The sequence below is a fragment of the Pleurodeles waltl genome, chromosome 3_2 (genome assembly GCF_031143425.1).
Source record: "Pleurodeles waltl isolate 20211129_DDA chromosome 3_2, aPleWal1.hap1.20221129, whole genome shotgun sequence".
In the NCBI taxonomy this organism is placed as follows: Eukaryota; Metazoa; Chordata; class Amphibia; order Caudata; family Salamandridae; genus Pleurodeles; species Pleurodeles waltl.
Window position 1 is genome coordinate 31,463,724 of NC_090441.1, and position 27,254 is coordinate 31,490,977.

General features: G+C 42.6%; 1 protein-coding gene across 3 annotated transcripts in view; it reads left to right on the forward strand.

The window, feature by feature from the left end:
• The window catches only part of RABEP1 (rabaptin, RAB GTPase binding effector protein 1), a 749,444-nt gene that overhangs the window by 576,325 nt on the left and 145,865 nt on the right, over nucleotides 1–27,254 (forward strand). For all 3 annotated transcript variants that reach the window (XM_069226667.1, XM_069226669.1, XM_069226668.1), the window contains exon 14: nucleotides 7,930–8,119. In XM_069226667.1, the coding sequence (XP_069082768.1) occupies nucleotides 7,930–8,119 (190 nt within the window). The remainder of the gene's footprint in view (nucleotides 1–7,929; nucleotides 8,120–27,254) is intronic.

Consider the following 27,254-nt stretch of genomic DNA (forward strand, 5'->3'; position numbering starts at 1 on the left):
TGTCACAGTCTTTAGCACCGCTAGCGCCCAATCCAACAATAATTATTTGTTCTCCCATTACCTCCTCCTCTGATTCCCTCACTACCCAGCAAAAGTGCATTTCATCTCTCCCTTGCCCCCTCGCACATACATTTCATTTGTATTATGGCGTATTTTTTAATGGCTGGCTTTACTAATCCACTCAGCTATTCACATAATACAGTTTTGATCCTTGCAGTAGTCATATAAACCTTCTGCGCTACTTTATGGCACCAAAACTGCCACTAGACAAAAGTGAGATCCTTTTCTAGCAGAAACATAATCACAAGGGTTACTTGACTTTTTTATTGCTGCCTGAAAGCTACAGTTGAAACGAGTCAGTTGAAGTAGGCGCAACTGCAATAGAACTGGTGGCGAATATATATATATATATTTATATATGTGTGCAAAAAAGAATAGAGAACTCTGGGTAGTTCCCAAGTTTAGGTGGAGAGCAGCTCTAGTAAGGAGTACTCTGCAACACCAGTGACACTCTAGATCTGCTCACCTCAAATGTCTGTTTATCTAGTAAAGTTTTTAAGCACTGGATCAGCACAGTGCTATCCAGGCCGAGCCAGTTAGTGACAGTCTTTTGCCATTCATACAGCAAAGTCTTTAAGCATAGGTTTGACACAGTGTCAACCTTGCCGAGCTGTAAAATGACAAGCCATTTACCACTCCAGGCACAGTATTACAGCTTTGGACTGGTAAAATACCGTCCAAGCCAACCTGGAATGAGTAAAAATCAAAACAAATCCCTTTCAGGGTTAGAGTGACGCATAAATTATGCAAAAAAGAACAGAGAACTCTGGGTGTCAAACCTATGCTTAAAGACTTTGCTGTATAAACAGACATTTGAGGTGAGCAAATCTAGAGTGTCACTGGTGTTGCAGAGTGCTCCTTACTAGAGCTTCTCTCCACCTAAAAGGAACAGAGAACTCTGGGTAGTTCCCAAGTTTAGGTGGAGAGCAGCTCCAGTAAGACTTTACAACTAGCTTTAGAGTCAGTAGATACAATAGAGGGGAATTCCCTAGAGATCTCATGAGGAGCACAATTTGCGTGTATTTGAAGAATTTTGTTTTCAAAGTGCCTAGCAACCTTATCACAGAACTCCTGAGAATTTTCCAGATCCAGTGGCCTAAGAGGAGTGGATGATGCCTTTATCACCTTGAAAAGTTCTTTAGGGGCATTTAGTGCCTCCTTAACTCTGGCAGTATAGAAATTAGATTTGGCCTTAAAACGCACCGCTTTGTAAGCCTTGAGGGTGGACTTTAATGCAGCCCTTTCCTCTAGGACTGGGTTTCATTTCCACCGGCGCTCCTGTTGTCGGTAATTTCTCTGGAAAGATTTAAGTTTGCTCGTAAACCAAGGTTGACCAAGCTTCTTCCGGCTACAAGGCCCCAGGATCTTAAGGGGAGCCAGTTGAGCCATGGCCGTTTCGACCCCTTGCTGAAAGCTGTCAAGAAAGAGCCGAGCCAGATTCTTGGCCCTGTCCCAACCCTCTTCTAAGGCCGGAACTAGCTCTTCCACTTTACTCTGCTTCCATGGCCTAAATACTTTGTTCTCCACATCATACAAAGCAGGAGAGTGCGTGATGTCAATTTTAAAGTTTAGCAGATGATGATCCGTCCAACTTAACTGGGTGTTAGTTAAAGCCAGCTGTAGAGAAGTATGAGCAAAGACCCCATCTACTATATGTCCTACACTATGGGTAGCTGCCAAAACTCTGAGGGTCCAATCCAAGGCCTCCATAAGATCTAAGAATCCCTGACCACTGAAGTACAGATCTCATCAAAATGAATATTAAAGTCATCTAGGATGATTGCCTTTGAGGACAAAACCATAGTTTCTATCAAGTGTGATTACATTTAGGTATATATCTTAAATATTTGAAATTGAAATGTAATTAAAACAGAAATGCGACTACTGGCATACCTAGTGGAGATTCAAAAACAGCCCAATTGTCAGTCTGACCCAGACAGGAACTACACAAGCTGGCAGAGTCACAAAATGGTTTAAGCAAGAAAATGCCCACTTTCTAACAGTTGCATTTTCAAACTGACAACCTAAAAACCAACTTTATCAAAAGATGTCTTTTTAAATTGAGGGTTCGGAGACCCCAAACTCCACATCTCTATCTGCTTCTATAGGGAAACTGCACTTTAACCTATGAGAGAGATAGGCCTTGTAACAGTGAAATACAAATGTGGCAGTACTTCCCTGTTAGAACATGTAAAACACATCAGTACATGTCCCATCTTTAACATACACTGAACCCTGCCCATGGGGCTCTCTAGGGCCTACCTTAGGGGTACCTTACATGTATAAAATGAGAAGGTTTGAGTCTGGCAAGTGGTACGCTTGCCAGGTTGAATTGGTAGGTTAAAACTGCACACACAGACACCGCAGTGGCAGGTCCAAGTCATGTTTAGAGGACTACTCATGTGAGTGGCACAATCAGCGCTGCAGGCCATTAGCAGGATTTGATTTTCAGGCACTGAGCACCTCTAGAGCACTTTACTAGGGACTTACTAGTAAATCAAATATGCCAATCATGGAAAAGCCAATTACCCATACAATTTACACAGGGAGCACTTGCACTTTAGCACTGGTCAGCAGTTGTAAAGTGCCCAGTGTGAGAGCTTGACCACTCACATGTCGTCTGCAGGGGCGAATACGGTTCCCCCGTCCTCTCAGGATGCCTCTCTGCACTGTCGATCTTAACACGGGAGTCTCTGCAGGTATCCCCAAAGGGGAGGGGATTTGGATGACAGAGAGAGAGAGAAAAACTGCCACTGCTGCCTGGTCCATCAGGGCCCCTACTCTTGAGGGTGCAGGTAGTTGGTGTCACTGCATTGTTGAAGAGTCAGGTTCTATACGGGAAAGGAACAGGTATGAGTGATGTGCTGCCCTCTAAGCAACTAACGCTCACGCACCCACTCAAACCCCCAGATAATCACCTGTCACTCAACTTGCTTCCTTGTCCTTTCTCTCCACTCCATAGGGCTGACAGGAATGCACCACTATGGCCTGGGACTTCTCTCTGTCCTATATTGGTTTAAGTAATCACTCTTGATGTTGTTGCACACACTAAACATGTAACTTAACTAAAACACACAAAACAAGAATATTTTCTTCCCACAAGCAAATATGCATAAGCACTGGTTGAACAATAAAGCTCAGACGACTTTCAAAACATGATTGCCCCCATGTTCATTTTTGTGACTATCCCTAACATAGAGTATGGATCAATGCAGAAAATGATTTGTAGGAATTTGTGAGTTTGTTAGTAACAGGCAGCACACAAACATTAATGAGGGTTGTAGTCTTAGAACACGGTTTTAGGTGTTTCACTTTCTTTCACAGGTCACAAGTTAAAGACATCAAGCGATTGTATAAGAGTAATAATAAAAATATTCAGGGCTAAACAGTCTTTCAGACATTCTTGCTAACTACCTTGAATGTCTCTCTTTCTGAAATGAAAGTCACCACTGTCTTTTTTTAAATACACGAAGTTCATTCAAAAGCATTCACACTACTGAGAGTGCCTTTTATTTTGTCACTTAGCTTTACTGGAAGAAGTCTTGGATCCTGGTTGCCAAGCAACAGTGAGAAAGCCTTGGGGAATTCTTTGCTGGGCTGGCTCTCTAACTCACCTTAGTCCTTTCCCTGGTTGCCAGGCAACACTGAAGAAGCTTGGAGGAGTTGGCTGACCCTATTGACCTCAGTTTGGCAGAAACAGGAAACAAAGCCAAGCATTGCCTGACCTGTTTGAGGCTACTTATAGTCTCTCTTGGAAGAAGTCATGTGTCGCACATGACAAACAGAAGAGCAGGAGGGTGTTGCCTAGCAACTAAGACAGCAGCTGTCTGGAAACATGGAGAGGCTCAGGTGTTTACAAACCGGCCTCTTGGGTGCAGAATAAACAAGCCTTGGCAATGGCAACTGTGCACATTAACAGCAACATGTAACAAGGTTTGATTAAACCTAGCAATGGCAATTAAGTGCAGTTAACTGCATTTATTATTTAATGTAACATGATTGAGGCAGCACCCCTGGAGTAGCTGGCTGCACACAACACAAGAACTAGACGAGGGAATCACAACCCCCAGAGCACCAAAACCAGCAAAAACAAAGTCCAGCACACAGTCAAAACATAAGAAGCAGAGGCAAAAAAGTCAAGGGAGACCACACCAAGGATGCCATGTCTAACACTGACACACAGGACTTGCTACAGATAATGTCCTTGTTGTTTTGACTACTTGGCTGGATAATACTTTTAATGTCTCGCTGTTTGCACAGCACAATTTGCTGTTAAATTTGACTCTATAATCAAACTTGAGTTCAAAATGTTTTTCCTCTTATTATGCAGTGACAGTGATGCATATTCCCTTGGTACTACAGTAAAGATAATATCTCCTGTTTGTTGAAAAAGGAACTATTCAACAACTCTTTCCTTCAATATCCTGCAAAGTGCACATTAATTAAAATCTCCAGTCACCCCATAAACGTAACTAATTAGTTTAATTAGGTAATCATACTTTTCACACATCATTTGCAATATACTAACTTAATTGAGATATGTGATTTTAGTAGTTTCAGTTGATTATGCCTAGAGTAATAATCAGCTCAGCTGTTGTAGCCCAAGATGATTACCTCGGCTGGGTGGAGAGCAGGCACAGGCCGCCTGTGCCTGCTGGGGTGTCGAGGCAGCCCGTTCCAGCCAATCCTGGCACTGCTCTCATTCTGCTCATCTGCATCATGAAAGCGGTTTCGGGATTTGGAGAGGGAAACTGCCTGATACTGCAAGAAGTGCTGTCGCGCTGACTGCACGAAGACGAGGCGCAGGAGTGTGGCTAAGTACATTTTTCTTTTTTTAATTTTGGTTGTCTTGTGTTTTTGATTTATTGCCATCATCCCCACATCTGCCTCCCCATTGTTTTCTCTACACCTTACTTTTTCTTTGCTTCTTTTCTCATACCTCTGTTTCTGATAACCTTTCACTTATTTCTTCATTCACTTTCCATAACTTATTTTGTTGTCTTTCTGTTACCCAGTTTGCTTTTTTTTTTTTTTTTACACACCTGGCCCCTATTTCACATCTGTACCCTGCTAATACACAAGTAAGATGGATGTCAGTGTCCTTAGGTTCAGCTCTCAGTAATGCCTCTCTATGGTTGTTCTATGCCTGTTTACAAGCTGTATTGATTACGTGGCGTGGGTAATGTCTTTTGTGCGACTTCACCAAGAGATCATTAGCTTGTACATCAAAAGTCGAAATGTTACTGCAGTGACGGCGTAGTGGCAGAAACTGCCCATATGGTAAATTGTCCCATAGTGCTTTGGGATGGTGACTCTCATACAATAATAAACTATTGCGATCTGTGGTCTTTTGATAAGTACAAGTCTCCAATTTGAACTGATTAATAGTACTCATGAGATCCAAAAAAGGAATCTTAGTTAAAGAGACAGTGAAAGTAAACTTCAGAAAAGGATCAAGCCCATTGATCCAAGTAGTGAAAGAATCAATCTTTTGTGTCTAACCCTGCCATATAATCAAAATTCTGTTGTTGTAGTGACGCCATAGTCTGATTTTACCAGAAAATGGATTGGTATTGTGGAGTATGAAGCGTTGTTCAAAATCATACATATACAGGCAGTCCAAACTAGGAGCAAAGGTACTACCCATAGATGTTCCACATATCTGTTGATAAAGTTGATCTTCAAATTTAAAACAAATTTCAGTCACGGCTATAGTAGCACAGTGCATAACAAAATGAACTGGAGTGGATGAGGTCCATGTCCTGTTCATAAGAGCAGCTTCAACCACCCATAGTGTGGCTCCGTGGAGTATGTTGGTATATAGGACCTCCAAATCAAGGCTAATGAGGGCATGTACCTCCTCAGTGGCATTGATGGAATCAAACAAATTAAGGACATCCTTAGTATCCTTCAAAAATGTGGAGGACTCTCTCACAATAGGTTGCAAAAAGTGGTCACAAAAAGTAGAAAGGGGATCGAGAACCCACCCTATTCCTGAGACAATGGGACATCCCGGGGATGGTAGTCTCCCCTTGTGGATCTTAGGGAGGCAGTAAAGGTATGAGGTAAGTAAAAACTCTGCCTCCCTATGGGATATCCATGCATTGGTTTCTGCTTTGTGAACCATAGTACGTATCAGAGTTTGTAATCTCTCAGTAGGATCTCTTGAAATAGGGGCATAGTATGTAGAATAGCTCAAGAGACTTAGGCATTCCTGTCAATATTCCTGTGAGTCCAGAACAACAATTGCTCCACTCTTATCTCCTGGTTTGATTACAATAGCTTGGTCTAATGCTAATGTTTTAAGTGCATTCTTCTCTCTTGTGGGAATGTTAACAAAAGCATGTTTAGGGTGTAATTTACTCACATCAGTCATGACTGTTTTTTCAAATGCAAGCAGCTCACAAGGCATTGCGGCAGATGGAGGCACAAAAGAGGATGGATTTTTAAGTCTAGAGTCCTCCCTCAGTGACTCACAAGGCTTGTCCTTAAAAAAGAAGTGTAACCGAATCTTTCTAAAAAATTGGGAAAGCTCACAGTTAAGACAAAAAAAAGTCTTCTTTAGGGGTTGGCACAAAACTCAGCCCTTTGTTCAAGTAATTTCATCTGTAGAGAGTTGTCTGGAAGACGAGTTAACAACAAAATTCTCACTGGCTGGTTCTTGCCCTGGCTCCTGATCACCATCTGTGGTTCTTCCTTTGCCCAGTGTACATGTCTGCCTCTTCCTTTGCGCCTGCCTCTTCCTCGGCCTAAAAAAGGCATGAAAGGCATTATTAGGCGTGATTGATAAAAAGGATGCAGGTTGCCATGGCACAGGTTCATATACCGGAAATTGGGGTAGATTGTAATGAGGTTGTGGTATACCTTCATCAGTGCTCCACCCATCTGAGGAGTAGCTACTGCTATAAGTACGTGGTTTCATATAAGAAGAACCCAACTCCTCTGAAGAGGAAACGCAGCCACTGATGCCTCCCTGTAGAGCCAATTGATGTGTATGCCAGGTAAGCAAAAATCGCCATTGCAGATCATTGGATGGTGAACCTGTTTCTTCTGATGTTTTCCAATCGTCTTTTTTTATTTCCCTTCCCACGACTTATTTTCTGCTGCATCATGTATCTTCATATTGTTTCTTCATTTTGTTTCCATCCCCTGGTTTGAGAGTAAGTTTTTAAAAAGTGCCATCAGGCAGCTACTTATAAACTTCTCATTGTCAAGTATCTTGTTGCTGCCTGTCTTAGTACGCATTGCCCCAGCCATTGTCATATCTAGCAGTACCAAAAATGTTCTCACAGGCCCAGCCCAAATCTTTATCTACAGTCGTCAGAACTTCTAAATGCAGGAGACTCAAACATATTGGGTATTATACTACAATTTGCTGACCTTGCCTTGTTACATTCATGCCCATTATAGGCCATTGAAAACACTGGGTTATAATGCACCAGATTCAGCAGAGCCTGAACCTTCAGAACTTCCACACTCTAGTCCCATCCTAAATCTCAATTAAGGTGCTTGTGACCTGACTGCACTGTAAACTGTATGGCTTATCCCTCCTTGGTGTTGGATCCTCTATGCTCCCAGTAACAGGTCCCTGTCTCAGGCACTTCGCCTTCCAGAGCTAGAGTTCTGGGGACACTCGCAGATAAGAGGAGGACCAGTTAATGGCAAAGCTGGTGATGGCTAGAGAGTTGAGGGAACGTTGAAACATAATAAACATGGCGTTGATACTTGCAACACTGCTTTTGCATATATGCTGTTCATAGATTGATATTAGTTCAACAATGATTCACTCCTCTAAAATATGCTTCAGTTGCTGTGTACAAATGATCATTTGTGAATTATGTTTTAAGTCTATCACTTTTTTTATTATAGGAGCTTAATGAACTTGTATTAAAATACCGGGAGGACATCATTAGTGTTCGGACCGCAGCAGACCACCTTGAAGAAAAACTGAAAGCTGAAATTCTATTTTTGAAAGAACAAATCCAAGCAGAACAATGTTTAAAAGAAAATATTGAAGAAACGCTGCAGTTAGAAATAGAAAATTGCAAAGAGGAGATTGGTAAGGACCCTCAACATAGGGAATAATGTATAGGATTCAATTTTCTGATGGTAAGGGATTCATGAATGTCCCCTATTTGAGGGGTGAGGAAGTGCATTTGTGGGTGGGGTGGAGGGCAACAGGGCAGACAAAGACTATTGGGCCCTGACTGAGGTGACTGAGTTTGTTTGCCACTGATGTCCTGGTATCTGTTTTCCCATTGCTCTGCAAACTGGGCTAAGTATAACTCTTTGCATACTTGATTAACTGTAGTTAAGGCGAGCATTCAAAAGCTTCTCAAGGAAGTAGTGTAGGGGACAAGAGTTCTGAACTCAACCAGTAACCCTGCCACAACAATGTATCTGTCCAGCCCAGTGCAGTGCTTTTATAATAGAAAGTACTAAAATATCAAAGTAAAATGATAAACTACTTAATTTAGTCAGAATAGCAATTTCAGGGTGGTAATCCCAGTTACGATTTACATTAGAGCACTGCACCGTCTCCCCATTCTAGGACCGCTCTAATACTAGTCTGCTGTCCTCCAGGATGATGCATGAATAGGCATACATTAGGCACAGGTGCAGATCACATCTGTTTATCCCACTGGTAAGCTGCGCAGTTAAGTACCGTTCACTTCTGTGCAGAAAGTCATAAATCTTCACGCCAGATTACTCTGCATGCTTAGTCCTCGTTCCGTTCAATGGCTCAGCGGTTTGTTACCTGATTGATGATTGTTGCATATCAAGTCGTGCAGCAGGCGCAGCTTGCACGCCACTGCTTCCCAGCAATAGCATCTCACTCGGGACCTCAGCAGTGATTTTTGGATAGGAATTGCTGGACGAAGTCAGCTCGGCAAGTCCTTTGCATCTGCTTTTCATGTTTGGCAGTTGCACTCCTCACAGCAGGCAGCAGTGGGGCTGGCTCCAAGCGGGAGTGCGTGATCTCTGCGTCAGGTTGTGATAGCCTTCCGGAAGTAGTTATTGGGGCAGACAAAACGGCATGCTCTGCCTATTAACTTCCTCACTTTAAACTACAGAACCTGCTATCCCGTTTACCATCCAGGGAATATTGCTGTCCCAACTGGAAATAATTGTAACAGAATCTACAATTAGCTCAAATATACGTGTTTCCTGTATCTGAAAGGTTGCTAATGTGGAAGCACGGTCGAATTCAGCGAGATAAAACAGAACTCGGTGTATACAGTTTAAAATGTGAAGAGTTTGCCTCACAGCTATTAATGATCAAATCGCATTTGGTAAATAGGGTATGAGGAAGAGCAGTCCCTCGTGCACGACTTCAAGTGAAACTGCATATTAATACTCCTGCCATGATATTGGGAGTACTGGCCAAGAGAGTTACATGGAGTTTTTTCCTTATTAATGGTTCCAGCTATAGGTCCATACGCTACAATGGCATCAAATAGACGGTGTTGTATCGGGCTATATAGCTACTTTCTTGTCAGCGGTTCGCTGGTTACCTATACCACATTTAGTATTTTACCAACAGAGGCAACCTTATCTCAGAACTGGAGTCAAAAGCTTACTTTGCAAACTCCACCCATCCACAAGGCAAAATAGTGTGAGACCTTCTTGTTTAAGTACTTCTTTAGAAGGCTAAACCCTACCAGGTCCGCGCATGAACAGTCCATCCAGTTAAGGATCGTATGATTGGGTAAACGGTAGTACAAGACCCAGAATACCATTCAAAACAAAAACTGGACGAGGTACTCGCACACAGCCTATAGTCACGCATGAACATGAAATCTTGAGAGCTCGGTTCCACGTGATGGAAAGTTCAGGAAAAAAAACAAGTGTTCGGAGGCTGATTTTTCTTTCTAGGAATATGTTGTACTTTTTGAAAGACTGGCCTGATTTTTATTTAAAAATGTTTCCTATTGTTTACGAATGCAACAAACTGTCCATAAAATGTAAGCTGAAATCATTAGCTATACTATTTACTTAATACTCTTCAAATAGATGCAGTTCAGGACCACACTTCGTCCAAAGACATCAACAGTGGAGGCTAAAGATTGCAATAGCACAACGATGTTCTAAAAAATATTTAATATCACTGACTTTTTGCAGACTGAGAGCAGTGACCTGATTTGTGATGAGCCCTATGCAATACGCTATTTAACAATGCCTTTTTTTTGTTGGTAAATCAAAGTATGAACAGTGTGTCAAAAATACTCTGATGGAGATACTAGTTGCAGATGTTTTTTCACATTGAAAATGTGAGCACAGGGCCAAACTTATATGTTGCTCGAGCTCCAGCTACCGACTGACCATTTCATTAACATATATGTTCGTTATCGTTGGTTCTTAAAAGTGTGTTGTAGGCTGATTTCAGAAATTGATGCACAGCGGCGTGAGTTATGATGTAAATCTAGCATGAGAGCACGACTACAACATTCATGTCGATGATTAGTCAGTTTTACGAGCACCGAAACGTCCCTGTACCTAAAACAATCATCCGACGGTGCATTTCTAGCTATCAAAAAGCATTAAAAGCCTTTCAGGTTTACTGAATTTACTCCGTGGGACTTATTGTTGGCAGTTTTTGTCTGAAATGTAAGCAATGCTGTAAAGATGTATTATGTTGAAGGGCTAAATATGAATCTAGTTTTAGAAACAGTGCTGTGCCAAAAATGTTTATTTTAAAAATAAAATATGCTGTACATAGTGTACACTATTGTAGAAGAATATTTTGTTTGTGTTCATTTCTTCCTTGTCCTGTTTTTGATATTTGTTTTCTAATTTTGCTTTCATTTTACTGATGTACAGACATCTTTGAAGGTAGGAAGATTAAACACACAGTGATCCTTTATCATGTTAAGTGTATGAGATTTCTCATAAAAAAAAAAAATTATCTGCATATTATAGATTGGGACATTTTGGTTGACGGAAAGGTGAGATGTCATTTCAGCTTTTGAATTGCTCTTGCTTTGGTCAGATGTAGACTTGTAGCATCTGAAAATTGTTATTGTAGCTTTTATATAAAGGTTTGGTGATGATGAGTGAGTTTGATTGGGGAGATAAGTACACCAATCTAACATCACACTTGTGCATTCTGTTGTTCAGTCCAAGTTGACAAAACACAAATTGTAAGCTTGTTATTAAAACAGTGACCCTTTTAGATTTCTACAGTTAGTCGGACCACAGTGTTTGACGCACATTAAATGTTCGGTGAGAAAGTGATTAAAGGATGATTTGATATAGTCTTTGACGGGGTTTACCGGCTGCAATTTTAATAAACCATAACTTGTCTGTTATGTTTCTTCATGTATCATATGTTGTGTAAGGACCGCCTGTGATTTTTGCACCAAGCTTCACTAGTCCTATAACAGTTGTTCTGTATATTCTATTTTTTTGCTCCATCTGCTGTCCTGCTGTTGTAAACTATCAGAAATACTGCTGCCATGTAGCAAGTTCAAGCAAACTCGAGTCTGTGGGACGATGAGTATTCAGTCCTTCTAGTTGAACCAGGCTTTGCTTCCATGAAAGCCTGCTTGTTTCCCAAAGTCTGTTCCTCTGGTTCCCCCGATTAACTAGGACTGTCAGTATCTTAGTACTTTATGCTGAAACTGCACACACAACCGAGGCATATTTTCTCACGTTATGTTTACTATTAAAGCCTTCTGTTTATTTCAGTGGTTGCTGTTTTACTATCAACTGGGTACCGCAAGAAGGAAAGTACACATAGTTATAAGGTTTGTGGACTACCATGGATTATAATCCTCCTACTTCGGTTTATATGGGGTCCACATGTTTTGTCTAGAGGATCTGCACAGAGTCCTATCAGCCTCCTCTAGATAAACGTTTGGTATATGACTTCATGCAGTATGTGCAAACATGCACTTTGGATGCTGACTTTGGTCTTTGACCTCAATTTGGACAGACCAACTTTAAGAAGAGATACTCAATATGGAGATTTGCAAAGGCAAGCAAGACCTGGCACAATAATGACATTTGTAATGTAGCCTTACTATTTCGGATCATTCAGAAAACATTTAGCATTCTATATCAGTGAGAATAGTTGCTGCAGTGATAAATATGAATAGTTGTATGACAAGTTGTCAGTCACTGGATGTTCGTTTTCTTTTATTTAGGAGATGTAGTCTAAACGTTTCAGTAGAAGATGCTGTTATGCTGCACCTGTGTTTGCAAGTTGATTCTAGAGCCGTTTAGGCTCGGATAAACCTACTTTGTGATTGATCAGAATGTGGTTAAACCCCTTCCAAAATCAAATGTTGAAAATAGCTCTAGTCAGGTCAATTTTGTTGGATCATAAGTTTTAAATGCTCAGTGACCAATCTCTTTTTCAGTGTTCTGGGGCATCCTTATTGTTGCATTCTTTACCATGAAAATTGATTCTTGTATTTATAAGAACTGTAAAACTGGAGAAGGTCACGTTCAGCCTAAGCTTACTCTAGGGTAATGGTTCCTTCAGTAGATGCATATTAAAAAATTCAGGATAGGAGCTGAGCATTGAACGCAATTTTGCCTACATTGTCAGTAGCAAAGATATCATTATTGCTTTTACCTTACGGGCTGTCTCAGTAACACATTGTTTATATAGTTTTACCTAAATGTTTTCTGTCACCTTTTGGATACTACAGAGTGCTGACCATTACCTGGTCCAGAGGTAATGCTCACTTGGGCCACACTGTTCTACACTAACAGTAAAAAAAAAAAAAAATGATAGTGCTCCTTCCACTATACAGTTGGAAATAGATTTTGGTAAAGAAAAGTGACAGTAACCATTAACAAACGAATGTTCTTCTACAAACTAGTTAGAAGAATATAGTTACACAAAAGTCCTTGGAGTACAGTCTGATTTTTACCTCCTGATATTTTAGAGGGCATGTAGCCTTATAAAAAAAAAGTCCCCAGTAATTCATGCCCATCTTTAGTTGAAAACTAAGCGAAATCAATAAAAAGATATTTGGTACAGTTAGTTTAGGGCAGAATGCTTTAGCTCAATTTCACAGTGCCGGATGGAACAGTTGAAATAATTTGTTGTGATAGACGGAGTTAACTGATCTTGATGATTATGTACTTGTGTATTCTTCTGTTCTAACCATGAGAAAAGTTTTTTTTTTTTAATAACTTCATTGTAGCTAATCCTGATGAACTGGTGTTAGAAGTAAATATACTTTCTATTTCTTACAATGATTGTTACATCATATCAACATTTTGAAACAAATGCATCTATCATATCAATAGGATGAAATAAATTGTGTGTCTGATCCTGCATGATTTCTGCTCATGCTAATTCATACAGATTGATCAGACGAAATGTCTTACATCAATTAATGAAAAGGGTTAAGATGGCTGACCCTCTTCTGACTATCTCACGTGTTGCTGATATGTGAAAAATCTCGGAGAAGAGAAGCACTTATCAGTCCAATCCAGTGTTCAAGTTAGTTAATTACATATTATATCAAACATATTTTTAAATGTTTATAGTATTGAGGCGCAGTTATCCACTGTGTTAAAAAGGAAGATATTAAAAATAAAGATCCATCGTATATTTTTAATCCATGGCATTTAAGTCTCCCTATTAGATGGTACACGGTGAATAACTATGCCTTCACACTATGGAAATTGGAAAATACGTTTTACATAACAAGTGATTAACTAAATTGAATATTGTATTGGACGTTTGAGTGTTTCCCTCTGTGAGAATATTCTTATATGTGAATTAAGAGATTGTAGGGCAGCTCAGCCCTGGGGTCTAAGCACTGAATAGAAAACAACCCAAGACTGTTTTTTGGCAGAAAACACAATGGGTTGGAATGCCACTCTGAGTCATAGATTACACTTACTGCAAGCATTCCACCTGTCACCTTTTGTGTGATTGTTGTAACGCCCCAAGTGGTCAAGGGTATGCAAGACCTAGGTCCCTCACTCACTGTGCAGCTTGAACTGAGCCTCAACCAACAAAAAAGGCCCAATCAGGCTGAAACTGGTCTTGGAGTGCTTGTGTTCCGGTTTGGGGAGTGTGTGGTTTGGCAGTCCAAGCTGGACTCTTCTCCTGGAGCAGGATCAAGACTGATATGCCTATGCTGGGTCTAATCTAGGGCGGCATGGTGGGCAAAAGAACAGTGGGCTGGAATGCTACCTGAGGGAGTGTGAATGCCAGATCATGGAACATGTTTACCCCTGTTTCTTTGCTGTTACATACTCCAGTTATGCCATTCACATCAGAACATCTCCCAGAGAACCACTAGTCCATATTCCAAAGATTTTTTAGAGTTCCCTTGGCCAAGGGACACATAGAACGGATGCTGGCACCAGAGATCAGGGCTGGCTTTTACTCCTGTTATTTGCTGGTGTTGGAAATGGTTGGAGGTCTCTGACCCATCCTCGATATGCACCCTTTGAACTTCATTCTCCCAAAAAAATAAAATGCTCACATTGGCCCAAGTTGTGTCTGCGTTCAACCCATAAGACGATGGAAGCATTGGATTTACAAGATGCTTATTTACACATCCCCGCCCTGCGCTCACACAGATGCTACTTGCGGTTTCTGGTAGGCCAAGAGTACCATTAGTTCACCTTGCTTCCTTTTTAACTTACCAGTGCACCTCGTGTTTTCACCAAGGTGATTGTGGTGCTTGTAGCCCATCTGTGGATCGATGACTGGCTACTAAAAGGGTCTCAACCTCACACGGTTGTAAATCATCTCCAGATGAGGGCCGACCTTTGTCTTCTTTGGGCTTTTCCAGCAACGTGTCAAAGTCACACCTGCTTCCTTCCCAACAGTTCTCTCCATTGGACCCACCCTGAACATAGTGCTTTTCCGAACCTTCCCTTTGCCTCAGTGAGTCAAGGTAATTCAGGCTATGATCCTGATGTTTCAATCATTGACCTCTGAGTCCATCCATGTGTTGGAGTAGACAGTGAAAGACCTGCAGTGGTGGTTGCTCAACTTCAATCGGACCAGCAGCAGACACCTCCCCCAACCAGAGCTATCGGTCCTGAAGGCTGCACCTTGACTGAGTTAGGCAGGCTACCGGGAGAGATGGAGATCAGAGGACTCTGGTCTCTGGCTGAGGCTTGCCTTTGTATCAGCCTGATGGAGTTGCGAGCGATTTGCTTGGCATTGACTGCATTCCTCTTGACCATCACAGAGAACAGGTGTAGATTATCAACCGCCATGTGATATTGCAACAAACAAGGCAAAGTGGGGGACATGGAGGTTTTATGCCTTGATATGTCTAATCAATCGGGGCATTTCCCAGACTTCCTAGCACCTATCCAAGTCACACAAACCTAGCTGACCACAAATTGGAGCTGCAGTTGGAGTTGAACCTTGGCTCGATCTATTCGCCACCACAGAGAACACACCTCAACTAGGAACATCAAAAAACTTCAAGTCATCCAGAACGCTGCCGCCAGACTCATTCTGGACCTCCCTCACTGAGAGCACATCTCTCAATGCCTGAGGACCCTTCACTGGCTACTGGTCGAGGAGCGAATCACCTTCAAGCTTCTCACCTACACGTACAAGGCCATACACGATGGAAGACCAGCCTACCTGAACCTCTGCATCTCCTTACACACTCCTGCCAGATCCCTTCGCTCCGCCCAGATGGCCATGGCCACCGTCCCTCGCATCTGCAAAACCACTGCCGGAGGACGATCTTTCACCTATACTGCAGCAAAGAGCTGGAACAACCTCCCCCGGCACCTCAGACAAAGCCCGTCGCTCACCATCTTCAGGAAGAACCTCAAGATGTGGCTCTTCGGATGAGGTCCCTCCCTTCCCCTCCCTCTCTCTGCCCCCCCCTCCCAGCGCCTTGAGACCCTCACAGGTGAGTAGCCACGCTTTACAAATACTGATTGATTGATTGACAATGTTCACCATTTTGCAAGTTGATGTACCTACAGCAGTTCTCTCCTTTCACCTCAACTTGGGCCCATGACTCCAGTGTGCCGTTCTTCCCTTACCTCTCCTGCCTAGTGTACTGTAGAAGATCAAACTAGACATGGTCCTAATGGCTCTGGACTGGGTATGAAGTGTGTGGTACCCAGAACATCTGGCTATGAGCATTTGTCCTCAGAAGAGGATGCCCTTTTGGGAGAACCTCCAGTCACAACATCAGGGCCGGGGTCCTGCATCCAAGCTTGCACCACCTACATATCTGTGAATGGTGAATGTGTGGGGACAGTTGAAGGTTTTTGATACCCATTCCTGGGGTAATTTGTGTAATCCTGGCAACTAGGCTTCCATCCACCAAAACACGATTTGCAAGACGCTGGGAGAAATTTGTTGGCTGGTGTACCTCCGGAATATCCAACCGTTAAACGTAAAGTTGTCTCACATCCTGTTGTTCTGTCTGTCTTTAGCCCGGTAGGGCCTTGCTTTGGCAACAGATAAGTCATCTTTGAGCCCCTTTCAACATTTGCCAGAGCAGCCATTACTTTTCAGACCACTGATATGTTGCACTTTTTGAAAGGGTTAATCCACGTGTCCCTGCCAACACATTTTGTGATGCCGCAGTGGAACTGTAATGTGGATCTAACTTGTGTAAGATGCACTCACCTTGAACCTACCCTCTATGCTTGTTAACCATCAAACTGTATTTCTGATCGCCATTACATCTGCAAGGCAAGTGAGTGAACTCCAAGCCCTACCTGTCCAACAACCATACACATTGTCCGTTAAGAATATATTTGTCCTCCAGGCAAAAGCGGCATTCCTGCCCACAGTAGTTACACCATTCTCCATCGGACAATCCATCACCTTGTTGGCTTTCAATAACTCACCTCACCCATCCATGGAGCTGGAACAGCATAGTAAGTGACCAGGGCAGCCATTTTAATTGCCTGTGCTGGACACTGGTCGTTACGAATTCCCCAGCTACATGATAGCTTCTCTGATTATAGGGATGTTTGGTAACAAACGTCTCAGATTAATAAACCCTCACTGATACTAATGAGGGTTTATTAATAACTGCACCCAGAGGGCACCTTAGAGATGCCCCTAAAAACGTACCAGCTACTAGTGTGTTGACTGACTGGTCCTGACCAGTTCTGCCACCATAGATGCGTTTCTGGCCCCCCAAAGGTGAGAGCCAGCGCCATCGAGGGCCAGAGATGAAAGCCTGCACTAGACAGGTTTTATCCCCTCACCCAGACAGGATAGACATTCCAGGGTGGGAAGCTTCAAAGGCCTAGCCGCCTTTGTAATGCAACCCAGGTCTCTCCAGATGGTGCACATGACCCTCCCCCGACCCCATGTTTGACAGCAGCACAGGTATGAAAATTAGGCAAATTAGGAGGTGTGCCCACTTCATGCCAGACCCACCCCTAAGGTGGATGAGCTGAAGTGGACACCACTTTTCAAATTCCTCCATCTTGTTTGAAAGGAATTAGGCTTCTAGGGTTAGGGTTAGGGTTATTCCCACTTCCTAGCGGAAGTGGTCATAGAAAGGGTGTAGTCACCCAAAGGTAGGCAGCCCATTCATTGGCTGCCACCTGGCACTCCCTGTAATGCCCCTAAATTGAGTATTTAGGTGGCACCCCTGAACCCGTGAACTCAGATCCTGATAACCTAAGAAGCAAAGGCCAGAGAAGAGTTGCACCTGCAGAAGAGGAAAAGAAGCAGCAGCTGACTTGGAATCATCCCCACCTGCCTGCGTGCTGACCTCGAATGACTCTGCTGAGAAAGAAGACTCATCCTGCAGCTGAGCCTCCAAGAATCCCTGGAGGGGACTGCCTGCCTTCCATAAAGATTCAAGACTCCCATGAGCAGGAGCTCGGCTTTGCAACAAAGTCTCTAGAAAGGACTCTGCAGCCTCCGGTACTCCGAAGTGACCTCTGACCTCTGTACCCAACATCCACGATCCAAGGTGAAGCCAACCAACGGTGCCAGCAAGGTTCCCCAGCTGTCCAGAGTCCAAGTCCAGTGTGGTCCTGCCCATCTTGGACTCTGACCCTTCCCCAAAAAAAGTCACTTGCAGTTTCTGCACGCAGGCCACCTCTCCCACTGCCTTTTGGTGAGAGAAAGCCTGACACCTCCAGCAACCACTGCACCCATCACCCCTGACCCTATCTGAGATGGGTCACTGGTGCCAACAAAGTCCTCAGTTCCCCGGAGCTCAAGTCCACCCTGGGTACCCATTCCCCCTTAACCTCCCCCCCACCCCCTCCCTCCCCAGGTGGGCTCCCAAATGACACCTGCAGCATCAACAAACAGGACCCCCTGACCCCAAGTGCTCCCGGATGGAGTGCACCTTCGTCCCCACCACTGCCTGCCTGTTTGTTGCCCCCGACTGACTTCCTACCTAGGGCCTGCAGCCACGAGGACCAAACTCCCAGAGGAAACCATTGGGTACCCAATGCCAAACTGCTCCTCTGCACCCGGTCTCTCCAATGCTTCCTGAGGTGACCAGCCGGTGGTGTTCTGATCAGTGGTTAGTACTTACCTTAACTGTCTGAGAGTTGCCTCATAAGTCGTTGGTAATCCTGTGTTTTCTGAACATTGTTTTCCCGCATAGGTTAACATTGACGAACTCTGAGGACTGCATGAAGTGTTCATTTTTAAAACTGAAAAGTATTTATGCTTGAAAAAATGCTTACCCGATTACGAAGTTCTTGGGTTTGAAACATATATAAAAAGAAGTGTTATTTTTCTAATTATGTCTCTGATTTATTCTTTGAGTGTGTGTCTCATTAATTACCTCTGTAAGTACAACACATTTTAACATTACCCTCTGATAAGCCTAATTGCTCTCCCACACTACCACAAAATAGAGCATTAGTCCTATCCACTTTTGCCTCTGCAAACCAAATGGGGATCCATTGGACACTGCTTGGTGTACTTATTTTTAGTGCATCATATAGAGAGGCAGCTTCCTACATTGGGACAGGCCTTTTCTTAGAAAATAGTTTAAGTCTTTCTGGCTTCCTGAATTTTGACTGCATGGAACAAGAACACTCTTGTTTTCCAGGGCATGACCAGTCAGTTTTCAAGTGGTAGACAGTTGTATCTGCATTATGGCTCCAACTTGAAGACCTTGAGGAAAGGGGGTCTTTTAGACAATGATGTACTCGGAAGAACTCCCACCACAAAGTCTAGTAATCCCTTTTTATTGACTGAACACTTTATTTAATTTTATTTAATCAGTATTATATTTGACGTTCCCTACAGTGGCAGAAGAACATATTGGCCCTCATTATGAGTTTGGTGGGCGGTGGCCAAAGTCGTTTGCACGGAAGACCACCACACCGGTCTTCTGCCTGCCGGCCTTATTGCGAGTTCCCCGCTGGGCCGACTGGCGAAAACCACTTTCTCGCCCGCTGGCCCAGAGAGGAACAGGGCCTTAACATTGAGCAATGTGGCAGTGCGTCAGCACCCGTCGCGCTTTTCACTGCCTGTAATTCGGGCAGTGAAAAGCACAACGGGGCTGTCAATGGGAGCCCTGCACTGCCCTGCCAAGTGCATGGGCAGTGCAGGAGCCCTCATGGGGCCCCGGCCACCCTCTTCCCGCTAGCCTTTGCATGGCGGGTCTACCACCATGCAAAGGCTGGCAGAAAGAGGACTCGTAATCCCCAGGGCAGCGCTGCCCTAGCGGATTGAGACCGCCGGCACCACCAGGCTGGCGGTGTCGGCGGTCGAACCTTGGTGGCTCTGCCAGGGTCGTAATATGGAGGCCGAACTGCTGCTTTGGCGGTGATCCGACCTCCACCGGGGCCCTGGCGGTCTCATGACTGCCAGGGTCGTAATAAGGCCTTTTGTGTTTTGTCTAGATCAAAAGATAATATAATGATTTTCCAATGTCATTAGCATTCCTGCAGTTTAAACCAATGATTATTAATCATCATATCCTTCCCAGATAATAAGAGGAACATGTTCAAGGCATAGATGGTAGCTACAAATTTGTTGTGTATTACAGTACATTTTGTAACAACTATTTGGTATCATATCTCTGGCTCTGTATATGCGTCAGTTTTCACAACTATTCATCATTTTAACTGTTCAAACTGAGTAATTGCATATAACATACACATTCATTTTTAAAGCGATATATAACTGATTGTCACTCTCCAATCAAGTATTATAACGTGTTATCTTGTCGGAGTAAGCATGACTGCTTGACCACAGCTACATCAAGAGAGTCAAGGATACTGAGGGATTTTTGGTAAGCAATAGTTTTCAGTTTCATGTGCCAGTATGGAAAGCATGCTGCTTGATTTCTAACATTCAGTGCTTGCTGCAATTGCTGGTCATGATGAAAAAATCTGATAGTCTCACTTCGGTAAGGCTTTTCCAAACGTGTGACTATCTGTAGGGGAATTCACATGACATTGCTCCCTCCTTTAATCCACATTGGTTGTATGCATCCACTCATTATCTGGAGTAATCATGAAACATTAGAATTTCTTTTAATGTAGACTTCTACTGACCTCCTGCTGCTGGTAGGGTGGAGATCTGTGGCACTGCCCTAAGGAGTGTCCCCTAAATATTCATGTTTGGATGAGGTTGAGCATGATAGTGTTTAATGGTATCCAGACAGAATCCTGCAGCAGGCAGTCTATTGATCCTATTTCCCTTGACCTGATCTGTTAGGACAGCGGAGTTCTGGTTTAATTATGAACTTTCATTTCGTAGAAAAACTCAGAAGATGTAATTCATCTTCTCACATTGTCTAAGAATGTCACCCAACCTCTAAATACTTGAGCAAGAACCTCCCTTTTAAGAGCCACCATGTTATGCCAGGTGGGCAATATTAATTTAATGTTCATTTCCCAAACATTCGACTTGAGATCTACAGCTAGTGTATAGGCCCTTTTAAATATCCCTGCTAACCTCACAGGCTTAAATAACTCACTTGATGCTAGATAATGATACTTAGCATTGTTAAGGAACCTCATGTCTAGAAAAGACACTAGAATTATTTTCATCCATCAGCTCAATACCTTACTTAAATCAACTTCCTACAGAAAAAGACACCTGCTAATTGACATATATTATTCTAATGACCTTTTTCAAACTTAGTCACCCGTTATACTTCTTCCGACCATTCATTACTGTATCTCATGCTTCTTTCAAAGACAACTGTCTATAAATAAAGCCTCACTGACAATATGCAAACTACAAGCTGGAAAATATATCAGCCTGAAGCTTTCGTTTTCAAAACAATCCATCACCTCTACCAGTCACGAAGTTCTGCATAATTATATTCACATTAGTTTATTATTGGCTGTAGATTTGCAAACCTCCTTTAAAGAAGTCTACCTTCAAACATATTAACTTCAGTTGGAGTCTTTATTCCATTTCTTTTTAGCAGAAGCAGAAAAAATATGCAGTGTTGACAAATAGGTGCAAAATGTATGCAGTTGACTCTAAATCTGCCTGTTATACGCAAGCAGGATATTACAAAACGTAGATGAAACAGGACGATTCTGGCATATATCTGTCATAGGATAGTCTTGGCCTCCATTATATTGAAAGAGATATTCACACTAGTTGATGAATTCAGGGTTGTCCTCCAGGATATTTTCATCGATCCAACCCCCCCCCCCCCCCCCAAAAAAAAAGTGAACAGCTGGCAGAATTAGTCCTGCCTAAAACCAGTCTGTTCTTTTTAATGTATAAGCGCAAAACTCTGTTCCCAAAAGTTGCATCTTTTGCTTAAAACAAAGTGGTTCCAAGTGTTCTCATCAGTCACTTTAGTTTACACGACTTTGAGACTTTTTCAAAGTTCTGTATAAAAGCTGTCTAATTGGATCTCTTTATGCAGTTTGCTTAGCTGTATCAATAATAGTTTTGAGACCCTCTTTAGAATCATGCTTATGATAGCTAGTTACTGCCTCTCTAATTTCTGGTATTTTACCTAGGATATGGAAAGAGGCTTTCCTTTCTGAATAAGGCAAATTTGGATCTCACTACCCGCAAACGACTGGCCCATTTTTTCAAAAGTCCTTCCTTAAATACACTGAGAATGCAGTCATAGATCAGCATCAACACTTTACATAAATAATTTGCTAGATAATGCACACATTTGCTTTAAACAAGGTGTGGGCACAGAATCTGTCATAGCTGCTTTTCTTGATTAATTTAGAATGCAAGCAGTCAATAGAGATATTTCCATTTTGGTCCTTTCCGACTAATAATCTGCTTTCTGTGTAGTTGATCATAACCTAATGTGCACCCGTCTCCATAAAATGGATGTTAAAATTCTGGTTTTATCCAACATTGCATTTTTGTGACTGCAAGCAGTTAGTAGCTATTCCACTGTTTAGATCAACAAATCAGCAACCATCAGACAAACACACAGCTCATGTTTGTAATTTAATGTTTTTTTCCACACTTCATGTAGTAGCCCCTGTGGTAGTTTTGGTGTTGTAGTTTCTATGGCATCCAACACATCGACACATCATCCAAAACATTTAGATTATCCATGGCTGAAATAGAAATCTTAATAGGGTACCTTTAAATGTAGTTGAATGGTAAAAAGACTGAGTTTTCTTTTCTTCCTTGCGACTTTACTGTTTTGGTGCACAAAAGGATTCACGCGTCCAACTGGTTCCATCTCTAAATCCAGCCATAGGCTTAGTGAAAGAACGCTTTACGATGGACTCCATGCTCCCTTTTTTGTTGCCTTCACTGTGTGCTCCAGTTCTTCAGTGTCCTACTTGGTGACTATCAGCAACGCATATATCTCTTCAAAGATGGATAGTTATAATGCAGCAGATCTGGACCTTTCTGTTGTTGAGATCTAACTAATGTGACCACATTAAAACACAGCCGCATGTGTTATATTAATGCCTTCTAAAAACACTATAGTGAAACACTAGTCTAGCTTCATCTGGCATCTAGTGGAAAGGGTGTTATTCAAAAGCAATGTGCTTGTTACCAAGCTCTGTCCCATGACAAGCCTGTCACCTTAAGAAATAGGTTGTATTTAGTCAGCACTTACATTATATCAGTGCTATACTCAGTTTGATTTCTACAAAGATTATAGAAATATGTTCAGATATAATGAAAATTGCAAAGTACCAGTGTTACCTTAGCATTGGTTAATGTACAGGGAGTGCGAAATTATTAGGCAAATGAGTATTTTGACCACATCATCCTCTTTATGCATGTTGTCTTACTCCAAGCTGTATAGGCTCGAAAGCCTACTACCAATTAAGCATATTAGGTGATGTGCATCTCTGTAATGAGAAGGGGTGTGGTCTAATGACATCAACACCCTATATCAGGTGTGCATAATTATTAGGCAACTTCCTTTCCTTTGGCAAAATGGGTCAAAAGAAGGACTTGACAGGCTCAGAAAAGTCAAAAATAGTGAGATATCATGCAGAGGGATGCAGCACTCTTAAAATTGCAAAGCTTCTGAAGCGTGATCATCGAACAATCAAGCGTTTCATTCAAAATAGTCAACAGGGTCGCAAGAAGCGTGTGGAAAAACCAAGGCGCAAAATAACTGCCCATGAACTGAGAAAAGTCAAGCGTGCAGCTGCCACGATGCCACTTGCCACCAGTTTGGCCATATTTCAGAGCTGCAACATCACTGGAGTGCCCAAAAGCACAAGGTGTGCAATACTCAGAGACATGGCCAAGGTAAGAAAGGCTGAAAGACGACCACCACTGAACAAGACACACAAGCTGAAACGTCAAGACTGGGCCAATAAATATCTCAAGACTGATTTTTCTAAGGTTTTATGGACTGATGAAATGAGAGTGAGTCTTGATGGGCCAGATGGATGGGCCCGTGGCAGGATTGGTAAAGGGCAGAGAGCTCCAGTCCGACTCAGACGCCAGCAAGGTGGAGGTGGAGTACTGGTTTGGGCTGGTATCATCAAAGATGAGCTTGTGGGGCCTTTTCGGGTTGAGGATGGAGTCAAGCTCAACTCCCAGTCCTACTGCCAGTTCCTGGAAGACACCTTCTTCAAGCAGTGGTACAGGAAGAAGTCTGCATCCTTCAAGAAAAACATGATTTTCATGCAGGACAATGCTCCATCACACGCGTCCAAGTACTCCACAGCGTGGCTGGCAAGAAAGGGTATAAAAGAAGGAAATCTAATGACATGGCCTCCTTGTTCACCTGATCTGAACCCCATTGAGAACCTGTGGTCCATCATCAAATGTGAGATTTACAAGGAGGGAAAACAGTACACCTCTCTGAACAGTGTCTGGGAGGCTGTGGTTGCTGCTGCACGCAATGTTGATGGTGAACAGATCAAAACACTGACAGAATCCATGGATGGCAGGCTTTTGAGTGTCCTTGCAAAGAAAGGTGGCTATATTGGTCACTGATTTGTTTTTGTTTTGTTTTTGAATGTCAGAAATGTATATTTGTGAATGTTGAGATGTTATATTGGTTTCACTGGTAATAATAAATAATTGAAATGGGTATATATTTTTTGTTGTTGTTAAGTTGCCTAATAATTATGCACAGTAATAGTCACCTGCACACAAAGATATCCCCCTAACATAGCTAAAACTAAAAACAAACTAAAAACTACTTCCAAAAATATTCAGCTTTGATATTAATGAGTTTTTTGGGTTCATTGAGAACATGGTTGTTGTTCAATAATAAAATTAATCCTCAAAAATACAACTTGCCTAATAATTCTGCACTCCCTGTATTTGAAACCATCAAATGAACTGAAATACAAGGTTAAATTATAGACATCCGACAGATCTCAGGATTTGCACCACCATGTCCAGTTTCTTTAGTATATATCTTGTGCTGTGTAATTGTGAAAGATTAATTGTTGATTAACATTAATAGTGATATACAGAGTAGTCCAGGTGCTTCATCCATGTACAGAGCAGCCCAGGGTATGAAAGTATAGAGGGCAGTATAAAGCATAGACACTTTCAGAGATAAAACATGCCTTTAATGTTTCCTTCAATTAAAAGTGTTTTAACCTCAATTACAACATGGCCAGTACTCTTGAGGCTTTGTTGTCGAACGTATCTGGTAAGTACCCTTTTGGATTATTTGCAGAGATATTCTTGTACATACTTAAATTAAGATAATGAAATTCTATGTACATGGAGCCCTCTCTCAGATGAAGAGAATGGTGCCAAAGCCATATTTGATAAGCAAAGTCAGGCGATAGTTCCAAAAAATCCAGTGTTTAAGAATGTTAAGAATTAAAGGGAGTCATTTTTATTTTTAAAAAGTAATTATCGATTAATAATCTGTACCTGTCTACACTACAGTCGTGAAAGAAAACCATGTTTGATTGAAAGCTGTCTTGCTATACAGAAAACCACGAGTCACCTGGAGAAATAAGCCATATTTTATTTTTAAAACATACCTTACCTCAGTCTAAATGTCTTTTCAGATGTCCTTCTCAATGTGAGCATTAATATGAACAGAAAGTAAGTATGAAGATTTGGATGTATAATATGGTATGGCTTTGCGGCCTTACTGTTGAAAATCCTTGTAAAATCTGTCTTGGGTCCAGTCAGACTCATTTGAACAACCTGCTCAACCCTGGGTAGCTATGGCATGGAGCAGCTAGGCTTGAATGAAAGAACTAGTGTAAAGCGCATTTAACTGTACCAGCCAACTAAATGAGAAAACCACTCAATACGACAGAAACGCGACACCATTCTATAAAAATAGATCATATTCTAATGACTTTGTATAGTCCAAGATTAGCAAAATCCACCAGAGGGTTCCGGAGGTACAGACTTTGAAAGAAATCTTAATTTTTAATCCAAGTGCAAACAACCATTGGTAACCATAAAGTTTGAATACTTTTTAAAACATTGTAAAGGTTAGTTTGGCTATTCTGGGTGACCAGATCTGGTCTGGGGGGCCAGTGGGATAGATTTAGATAGTTACCTTTCCACCAGAGTGTTTTCCAGTCCAGTTCTACTTTACTGCATAACTACCATAGACTTCAATTGTGTAGTCCTGATGGCGAGGATACAGGAGACGGATTTGCTCAAGAAAGCTTCAGTGTTGTGTGATCGATGGGGGTGCCTTTGTTGTTATTCTGTTGTCCATGTGTCAGGTGGGGTGACTTTGGCCACAAAGGTTGGAGTCCTTTGCAGTCCTCTTTGAGCCAGTAGAAGGCAAGCGGGGGCTAGACCACCAGTCTCTGAACGCAGGCGTCCCCGCAGTATCCTTTGGTTGTGGCTGGTGTCCGTCTTGGGTAACCAGTCTGAACACAGACAACACTCCTGGGTCTGGCTGATCCGGATGCAACTTTTGGCCATAAAGAATTGGTCTTTTTGGGTGCCTATCAGCAGTCAGTGAGATATTTTCAAAGCGGCCACTAACTTGCCGGTGTCTGCTATTTCAGCTTTGATGGCCCTGGTGCAAGCTCCACGGACTCAGTCGACTCACCCTTAGTGTCACTTCTTTGGTCTGGGGCTGGTGCTGGTGCATTACTTTTCCCCAAGCCATAGGCACAGTCCGCTCTTCGTTAGCCTAAAGTGCAGCAGGTTCATTCCAGCAGATGGTGCAGCCTCACTTTGTGCAGTTCAGGGGTCAGCAGAGATCTTCTTCGGCCCTTGTTCCAGTCCCCACGTGATCCGAAGTTCAGGGATGCCATATTTATTCCCAGAAAGTGCCCTGGGGAGATGATGTGGTCTCTAGCAATGGGCTACCAGGTCCTCTCTGTCTTGGTGATGAATTTCTGGCTGTGTGTGGTATCTAACAAACCCAGAGTGCACTATTCTTCCCACTCCTAAAATGTCTCCACCCTTCCTTGGCTGTTAGGAGCTTGGAAGCCCACCCTAAAGATGTGGCTACCTGTGGGCTACACATCCACGGTAAAACCAGTTTGGGCACTGGTCTCCCATCTCTGTCCCTGTTGCTAGCACATCTACCTGTACAAAGGGTTACCCTTCAGGAGTGTGATAGCCATTTGCCCACCAAAGGTGGATTTGCCTTTGAAGCTCATCTTTTGGTTCTAACGCCCTGAGAGGCTTCCTGCGAAGGGGGGGGGTGGGAGTAAAACCTCAAATGCAGTCACTAGCCAGTGGGCTACAAGGTCTCCTTCCCTCTTGGTGACAACTTCCAGGCTACATGTGGCATCTTACAACCTCAGACTGCACTATGCTGCCTACTCCCAATTTGTCTGCACCCTTCCTCGCTGCTAGGAGCTTGGTGGCCCATCTGAGATCTACACACCCACGGGAAAACATGTTTGTGCATTGGTCTCCCCTCCCT